We start from the raw sequence: 9,597 nt of genomic DNA, 5'->3' as shown, positions 1-9,597 counted from the left end.
AATAACTCTTACTATAATTATATCTTATAAAAACTAAATATTGGTGACAATTTTACAATAAAAAACTACAAACAATTGAGCTATAATATGCAAATACTGTAAATTCAGAAATTATTGGGTGCCATTATTATTGCGATTTTATCATTTTAGACTATAATGCGATCTTAATTTTTGCAAAATGAAAAAAATCCTTTTTAATTCATATAAAATGTTTAGATTATAACCCTGTTGTATTTTTCACAATAATCAAAACATCGCAATAATTTCTCAATTTGCAGTACTGTGGATTCATTATTTTTTCGTTGGATACAAATATTAGTGGATTTCGTGTCTACAGGTGAACAATGAATTTAAATGTTCAACTAATTTCAAATTTTCTATAGGTTTGTATGTAGTCTTTTGTAAAACTACGAAATTAAATATCCACGAAAATTGGTATCCACGAAAGTAAATGAATCCACCGTATATCTTTGTTACAGATGGTTATAATCTCAGTTCACAAAAGCAATAAAGTAAGCTACCTTAGAGAAAAAGAAAAATTCTTTCAAGTAATAATCTCAAAAAAAAGGTTGCTTTGATACAACACTATACCTACAGGTCTAATAAACAAGTTTTTTATACAATTTTTTCAAAAGACAGGTAGAATATACTAAAACATGAGCAACAGAAAATATCATGATAGTTCTATAGTAAACTGTGGTATGAATTTCTTACTTGTGCAAAGAGAAGTTACCTCCCTTTGACAGAGAACAAACATCACAGGTAAACAACAACTATACACCATTATGGTGAAATTTTAATGAAAATTTAAAAAAGACGACTACAATATATATTTTAACCTTATTGATATATACCTGTGAAAAAAAAATATGATGTGGGGATCAATATAATTTACTGTTTCAGAATCAAATGCATTCTGGGTAATATTATCACAATAAAGTGTACAGCAAAATGTTGTGATTAACAGTTAATGCATTTCCTAATCAATTGAATGGCAACCAATGATATGAGATTATTTTTGTTTTTGAAATTTTACCCAGAAAGCATTAGATTATTCTGAAAATTTTGACATGAATTACCTATATAGTCATTGATTAGGGACTTTCCATTTTAAATTTTCTTCAGAGTTTTGTATTTTTGTTATTTTTCTAGATTCTCAAATGGCAATTTTATTCAAGCTGATGAACTTGTATTTGATGTATTAATGTTATGATGTCTGAGGAGATGCCAATTAAGAAATGTACAATGAATAGAAAAATTAATAAATAGAAAATGGATATTATTTACAATGCTAATGATGTTCAATAACATATCACATATGACTGGCATTTTGTTCATATAACTGGAATTGGAACGTAACTAATGTGTATTTTTTTTTTTCCATTTCTAAATTTAATCGTTTATATATGTCACTTAAATGACATTTATAATTAAATGCACCAAAAAGTGCTCAAAATTGTTGTACCTAAATAAATAGATTTCATAGACTACATAGATATAGGAAGATGTGGTGTGAGTGCCAATGAGACAACTGAGTCCATCCAAATAACAATTTTAAACAAGAATGTGTCCACAGTACACGGATGCCCCACTCGCACTATCATTTTCTATGTTTAGTGGACCGTGAAATTGGAATAAATTCTCTAATTTGGCATTAAAATTAAAATGATCTTATCAAAGGGAACATGTATACTAAGTTTCAAATTGATTGGACTTCTACTTTATCAAAAACTACCTTGACCAAAAACTTTAACCTGAAATTTGCACTATCATTTTCTATGTTCAGTGAACTGTAAAATTGGGGTCAAAACTATAATTTGGTATTTAAATTAGAAAGATCATATCATAGGGCACATGTATACTAAGTTTCAAGTTGATTGGACTTCAACTTCATCAAAAACTACCTTGACCAAAAACTTTAACCTGAAATTTGCACTATCATTTTCTATGTTCAGTGAACTGTAAAATTGGGGTCAAAACTATAATTTGGTATTTAAATTAGAAAGATCATATCATAGGGCACATGTATACTAAGTTTCAAGTTGATTGGACTTCAACTTCATCAAAAACTACCTTGACCAAAAACTTTAACCTGAAATTTGCACTATCATTTTCTATGTTCAGTAAACCGTAAAATTGGGGTCAAAACTATAATTTGGCATTTAAATTAGAAAGATCATATCATAGGGCACATGTATACTAAGTTTCAAGTTGATTGGACTTCAACTTCATCAAAAACTACCTTGACCAAAAACTTTAACCTGAAGCGGGACAGACGGACGAACGAACGAACGAACGAACAGACGGACGGACGAACGGACGCACAGACCAGAAAACATAATGCCCCTCTACTATCGTAGGTGGGGCATAAAAAGTAAACCATTATAGGTCAATGTACGGCCTTCAACACATAGCCTAGGCTCACACCGTACAACAAGCTATTTATAAAGCGCCCCAAAATTACTAGTGTAGAACCATTCAAACGGGAAAACCAACAGTCTAATCTATATAAAAAAAAGAGAAACGAGAAACACGTATAAATTACATAAACAAACGACAACTACTGTACATCAGATTCCTGACTTAGGACAGGTGCAAACATTTGCAGCGGGATTAAACGTTTTAATGGTACCAAACCTTCTCCCTTTTTCTGAAACAATAGCATAACATCACAACATAGAAAAACATACATGCATGTTTCAGTTTAAAAGTACCATTTTATATCCAGCATCAAGGGTAGATCCAGCCATTTTTAAAATGGGGGTTCCCATTCAAATGCATTGATCTTCCAAAAAAAGGGGGGTTCCAATCCCTGGACCCCTCACCCTGGATCCACCTTTGAGCATTGATAAGCGTCAAAGTATATGTTCCAAACGACACAGACTTAAAACAATTAGACATCTCTTATTTTTCATAATAGTTTTTAATGGGTAACTGCATGGAAACTGACAGAAAGAGGGTAGGAATGCTCTTTACTGTCAGGCATCAAATGGTCATATTCAGTCACTGTTAGCGTGATATTGTTTAAAAATTTACTGTGATTTGTCAAAAATCAGCTGATTTTGTTATCATCTAATAGAAAGTGTACATTTTATCGACATGCACCAAAAATTGCCATTAACTTCAGGTGGCAAGAATTTTTACCGTTCTACATCATGAAGGTACCCAAATTATGACCCTCCAGAAAGAGTTTTTTTATCATTATTATAATCTGGTAGAAGGAGGCATATGATTTTCAACTTCTGTATGTTTAAATCCACAATTTTCATAAGCATTGTGTCCATTGTTACTAGTGTTATTTCCCGTCACTTTCCAGTAGTCGGGTGGATTGTCGGAAACTAAATGTCGTTGTGACGAGTGAATTGCTGGTTCGTCATATTCTTTGCCACTGGAGTCTATGAATTGTGATTTATTCTTTTGTTGTTCCTCGTATAATTTGGCTTTGTTTAATGGTGGACCTAAAAAATAAAAAGCCAGAAATATATATTGCAGCATTTTTATAATGGGAAAAATATTACTATTATTTTTCATTTATTCACTTGAATGTGCTTTTTGGGCATGATTCTAATTGCCAAATTGTTATCTTTAATATCTATACGAACCAGATTATTTCCAGTAACAAAACAAGAATGTGTCCATGGGATGCAGATGCCCCTGTCTGCTTGAAATATGCAAAGTCAAATATGTTGTCATTAAAGATTGCTTGAGTGAATGAGTTCTCTCTTTATTCAATAACAAACAGTAATGGGTTAACTAGAGATCTGTGTAAGTTTTGTGTGTATTGTATACATACCTATATAACTAAGTAATACTGGTAAGAATATAAGACCATGTGACGCACCAAATACTACCATTCCTAAATACATTCTGAAGTAAAATACTTGGAATAACTGTGACTTAGCAAATGCTAAAACTATAATCCCTCCTAATTTGGTCAAGGTTATACCACTAAATACCTGAAAAGAGAAATAATGATTTTATCCCACATTAATATCACCACAAAATTACCTGAAAAGAGAAATAATTATTTTATCCCACATTTATATCACAACAAAATTACCTGAAAAAAGAAATATAGATTAATGCAACAATCACTTAATTTACAAACTTTTGTTAATTATATTTAACATGATACAAATCCAGGTGACAAACAAAAACTGAGCTAGAGCCTCTTTAACCTGTTCTTTTCTATTTGATATAGAATGTTATTGCACACTTACTAAGCTGCCCATAAGAGCTAGAGCCTTTTCAGTTCATTCAACTCTTTTTGACAAGAATTTCATTTTACACTCACTTAGCTTCCCATAGGAACTAGAGCCTCAACTCATTCTCCCCTGTTTGATAAGAATGTTATTTTACACTTACTGAGCTACCCATAAGAGCTATAGCCTCTTCAGCTCATTACCCTCTGTGTGACAAGAATATTATTTTGCAGTTACTGAGCTGCCCATATAAGCTAGAGTCTCTTCTGTTCATTATATTATTTTTGATAAGAATGTTATTTTACACTTACTGAGCTGCCCATTAGAGCTATAGCCTCTTCAACTCGTTCTCCTCTGTTTGATCATACACTAACTGAACTCTCCACAAGAGCTAGAGTCTCTAAAGTTCATTCTGTTCTATTTGATAAGAATATTATTGTACAATTACTGAGCTGTCCATAAGAGCTAGAGCCTCTTCAGTTCATTCTACTATTTTTGAAAAGAATTTTATTTTACACTCACCGAACTCCCCATATTAGCTAGAGCTTCTTAACTTCATTCTACTCTGTTTGATTAGAATGTTATTTTAAAATTACTGAGCTGCAAACATGAGCTAGAGCCTTCTAAGTTGTTCTACTCTGTGTGATAACAATGTTATTATTACACTTACTGAACTGCCCATGAGCTAGAGTCTCATCAACTCAATCTTCGTTTGATAAGAATCTTATTTAACACTTACTGAGCTCCCCATATTAGCCAGAGCCTCTTCAGCTCGTTCTATTCTGCTTGGTTTTAGACTGATAGCAAAAGCTCTTACAATGTGAGCACAGAACTCTACAGCTATACCAACTGCCTGAAATAGGAAGATATAATCATTTTAACAGTATTTCAAGGGAGATAACTCTGTTTTCCCTCTGTTTCCATGAATAGGTCTTTGAGAACTGAGAATTGTTCCATTGATGGTATTTTTTTTAACAACCAATTGATTTATATGGCATAGAAAACACTTATCACATTTAAAATAAGGTTAATTTTTTGAGACTTATGCTTTAAGGATTTATATATATGAAGTAAATCATAAAAAAATTCAATAATAGTGTATCAAAGAATATCCTTAAGGTAGATTTAACATAGTTTTGGGTCCATTATAGCTTGCTTTCTAGTGTCAGCCAAGACTCTGTGTTGAAGTTCGAACTTTGACCTATAATTGCTAGCTTTTTATTCATTGTGACATGGAAGAAGACTTGTCTCATAGGCACTCTTAACTTGTCATTTCTCATTTATATTAACATTATACATTTGGAAGTTGTCATATGGGATTTTAGTGTTTATTTCAGATCTTTATTTAATTAGTTGTATTCAATGAGTTTCATCACAAGCATCTTGTCCTGAACATGCATGAAATATTTGCCACTGGACGTTAAGCAACCAACAAATAATCAATCACAAGCATCAATTGCAAGACTTGTGCAGTCTGCTCACACAACTTTGAATCATCCCCATAGGTAATTAAATAATAGCCCCACAGTGACTTCTGAATAATGATATATTTGTGAAAAATGTTAATATAAAAAACAGGAGATGTGGTTATGAATGCCAATGAGACTGTCCACCAATTTTTAAATAATTTTCTTTATAATTTTACTCACCATAACCAGATTGACCAGTGTAATTGCGTTGAGGTCGATATCCCACACGTACATCATTCCACATATATCTATCACAATCATGAGAACAGTCAGGACTACTAACAATGCAGAAATAAAATCAAATCCAAGAAGAATGAAAGTGACAACAAAGATGGCCACCAGACATAGTCCCAGATTTAATATTGTGTCATCAACTACGGTCAGGTACTGTTCATAGTATACATAGAAAACACTGAAAATAAAAATTTATATTACATTGGAATCCAAATAGAGAAAAATATCCAAACTCATGACAGAACAACACCGATAATTAACACAGCGTACTTGTGTATTAATGTGTTGTTCGGTCACTCATTGAATATTTTTCTCTATTTGGATTCTTTGTTTAGTTATTCTATACATATGATGACCATTTATATTTAAAATATTTGACTGTGAGTGTCCTAATGAATTAAAGGTAAATCAAGAAAAGCGCCTCAGTCACATTAAATTTAGTTAAAATGTTGGTTTTTTTTTTAATTTAATATTAGTTCCATTTTGGATAAGATTTTTACTTCAGTTAAGTAGCTTAAGGCAATACAGTACAGTTACAGGGGAGGTAATTATGTTGCTGACATAAAATATTATTTTTTTGTGACATCTTACTCTGACATATTTGATAAAAGATGCATTTTGCAACTGATTTCAATCATTAGGTTGAAAACGAGTAATTGTTGACTCATTTATTTTTAGTTTGTACCAATTTTTTGTGGATTATGCCAAAGTTGGGTTTTCGTGAATATCTTTATATAAGTTTTGTTGTTTTGGCAAAGTATGCATACATTCTTTCATCTGATGTTCAGTAGTCATTTATTGATGTGGTTCATAAGTGTTTCTTGTTTCCTTGTTTTTTTATATAGATTAAGCCATTGGTTTTCCTGTTTGAATGGTTTAACACTAGTAATTTTTGGAGCCCTTTATAACTTGCTGTTTGCTGTGAGCCAAGGCTCAGTGTTGAAGGCTGTACCTTGACCAATAATGTTTTTCTTTTACAAATTATGATATGGATGGAGAGTTGATTCATTGGCACTCATACCACATATATTTATACTGAAGAAAGTGGTTGAATTATTTGCTTGCGATAATTGGTTGGTTCTACAAACCTATACGGGTAAACACTGCTGTTTGATTGTGATAACTGCATTGTTTTTGTGATGTTATCTCCTATGGCTCTGGCCTCCTTCAAAGCTTTAATGTAATCAGCGCTAGTCTTCAGTATCGTATGATAGGTCATAAAGTAGGTCGCTAGAAAAGATAAAAATTTTATTTAGAAGGATTGCTTATATTTTAAAAAGTTTTCTGAAAAATCAGGCTTCTGTTCAGGGTATCCAAAATATTTTGTCCAGCCCTACCTTTTTTTGTCTTATTCCAGCTTTAGACCTTTAAGACTTAGTAACAAAAGGAAAACGTGGTTATTAGTTGGGCCACATAAAAATTATAATTGACACAAAAACAATAAAAAAGCAGGTTAAAGCAGCTATAGGTCGCTGTACATCAATGAAAGATACAGAAATTCATCATATATATTTTCTGTTACTTGAAAATTGAAAGTTTGTTGGGTGCAGCTAATAACCTAATCGAAAGTCTGAATGTAAATCTTATAGGTCCTGTACCTCAGACCACCGCTAATTTAAACCCCTGGAATATCAAGTTTTAAGGGGATGAGGATGAGACTAAACTAAGACAATTACCTCCAACATTTGATTTATTTTTTATCAGGTTTACACCACTACCATAAGCTGCATGCCCTCTGTAATATAAAGGTTTAAATTAAGATAGTGACAGGCAATAATACATACAATATCAGGGGTGGATCCATGGTTTCAATAAAAGGTGGACATAATCATGTAAAATGGTCAGAATAAATCAAAGCATATCAAGCCAAATTATTTTGACAAATCTCTGGCTATGTAGAAAAAAATCTATTTTCCGATTAAAAAAAAGGGGAGGTGTACGCCCTCTAGAATCCAATACATATTAGAACGGACAGCTTACTTGATAATTTGACAACACCTGATTAACAACTCAGAAGAGAAGGTTAGCAGAGGATCTGTTTTGAAGCTTGTCAATTTCTTACATTACTTGACCAAATAAGTTTTTGAGTACTTTTTGTTGCTTCATTGTTGTATTACTGACATTTACCCTATAACAAATTTTAAACATAGTTTCATGACTTTACTTTTTAATTTATATAAGAGTACTGCTCTCTCTTGTTTTCTCATCCAATTTATTCAATCATTTGTAAATTTCAAATTCAAGTCACTTTACACTAAAATATTTTACTTATACAAATCTTACCCCTTAGAGCACTTAACTCCTGGATTATCTTTTAAAAACATGGGTAAATATTTGGTGAAATCCTCTTCTGAAGGTCTTCCATCGGGTAAAGTTTTCACAGGACATACTGAACTTAAACTGGAATTAACTGAAAACAAAGATTACAACTCGAATTTTAAATATAAAACATTAACTTCACATTTTGCTTGACAAAACATTTTTAAAATTTCCTTAATTGTCTTAATTCATACTTTACTTGGCCTTTTAACTTTTATCATTTGAGCTGATTGAGGGCCCTTTATAGCTTGCTGGTTGGTTTGAGCCCAGGCTGTACCTTGACCTAATATGTTTTACTTTTATAAATTGTGACTTGGATGGAGAGTTGTCTCATTAGCACTCATACCACATCTTCCTGTATCTATAAAGAGTATTTTGTACTTTGGACCAAATGCTTGTCTGGCATATAAAATTATAAGCCTGGTATTTTTGGTGTATTTATTCAATGAAATGGTCAGATATGCTTTCCAGTCCATTTCTATGAGATTGTAAATCTTCTTATAAATATTATTTAAATTTTGAAAATTAAACCAATTGCAAACTAGAGGGTCCAAGGACCCTGTGTCGCTCACCTGATATTTTTATTTACAATTGTTGCATGATAAATGCAACTGTTGTACTGTTGTTTAGTTTCAGAGATATAATACTAAAGAGTGCATTTGAAACCTATGTTTTATTTCAGCCATGTGGGCAGGCAGGGTCATCATACACAGTGGTCCCTGGATATCCTAGTGGTGATTTAAACCAAGTTTGTTTAAATCCGACAGTTGTTCAGGGGAGAATTTTTGTAAAATTTATCTAACAAGAAATGCAAAGTAATGAGAAAGTTGTGAAGTAGTTTTGTTGTTGCGCAACCCCCCCCCCCCCCGCCTTTGCCAAAAAAAACAAAAAGGTAATAAAAAATTATCATATATGGGCAATCTATCCTATAAATGATTTCTGCAAAATTCAGTTGATTGTGCAACGGTTGTATAGCCAGCTGAGGTCGTTAAAAACTCTCTTTCTTTTGTTGTTGCAGATAGATCTTGACCTGATAAACAATTTTACCACATGTCAGATTTGCTCTAAATGCTTTGGTTTTTGAGTGATAAGCCAAAACTGCATTTTACCCCTATGTTCTATTTTTAGCCATGGCGGCCATCTTGGTTGGTTGGCCGGGTCACCGGACACAATTTTTAAACTAGATACCCTAATAATGATTTTGGCCATGTTTGGTTAAATCTGGTCCAGTAGTTTCAGAGGAGAAGATTTTTGTAAAAGATAACTAAGATCTACGAAAAATGGTTAAAAATTGACTATAAAGGGCAATAACTCCTAAAGGGGTCAACAGACCATTTTGGTCATGTTGACTTATTTGTAGATCATACTTAACT

The 9,597-nt window shown here is 32.3% G+C and overlaps 1 protein-coding gene across 3 annotated transcripts in view; it reads right to left on the bottom strand.

Moving 5' to 3' along the window:
• Positions 1-1,561: 1,561 nt before the first annotated feature.
• The window catches only part of LOC143054834 (NPC intracellular cholesterol transporter 1-like), a 34,271-nt gene continuing 26,235 nt past the window's right edge, over positions 1,562-9,597 (bottom strand). For all 3 annotated transcript variants that reach the window (XM_076227885.1, XM_076227886.1, XM_076227884.1), the window contains exons 16-22: positions 8,189-8,315; positions 7,582-7,640; positions 6,994-7,135; positions 5,852-6,083; positions 4,942-5,055; positions 3,794-3,956; positions 1,562-3,458 (exon numbers count right to left, since the gene is read on the bottom strand). In XM_076227885.1, the coding sequence (XP_076084000.1) occupies positions 3,205-3,458; positions 3,794-3,956; positions 4,942-5,055; positions 5,852-6,083; positions 6,994-7,135; positions 7,582-7,640; positions 8,189-8,315 (1,091 nt within the window). In that variant the 3' untranslated portion in view covers positions 1,562-3,204. The remainder of the gene's footprint in view (positions 3,459-3,793; positions 3,957-4,941; positions 5,056-5,851; positions 6,084-6,993; positions 7,136-7,581; positions 7,641-8,188; positions 8,316-9,597) is intronic.

Source organism: Mytilus galloprovincialis, chromosome 12 (genome assembly GCF_965363235.1).
Source record: "Mytilus galloprovincialis chromosome 12, xbMytGall1.hap1.1, whole genome shotgun sequence".
In the NCBI taxonomy this organism is placed as follows: Eukaryota; Metazoa; Mollusca; class Bivalvia; order Mytilida; family Mytilidae; genus Mytilus; species Mytilus galloprovincialis.
This window is presented reverse-complemented; position numbering and strand designations above follow the sequence as displayed.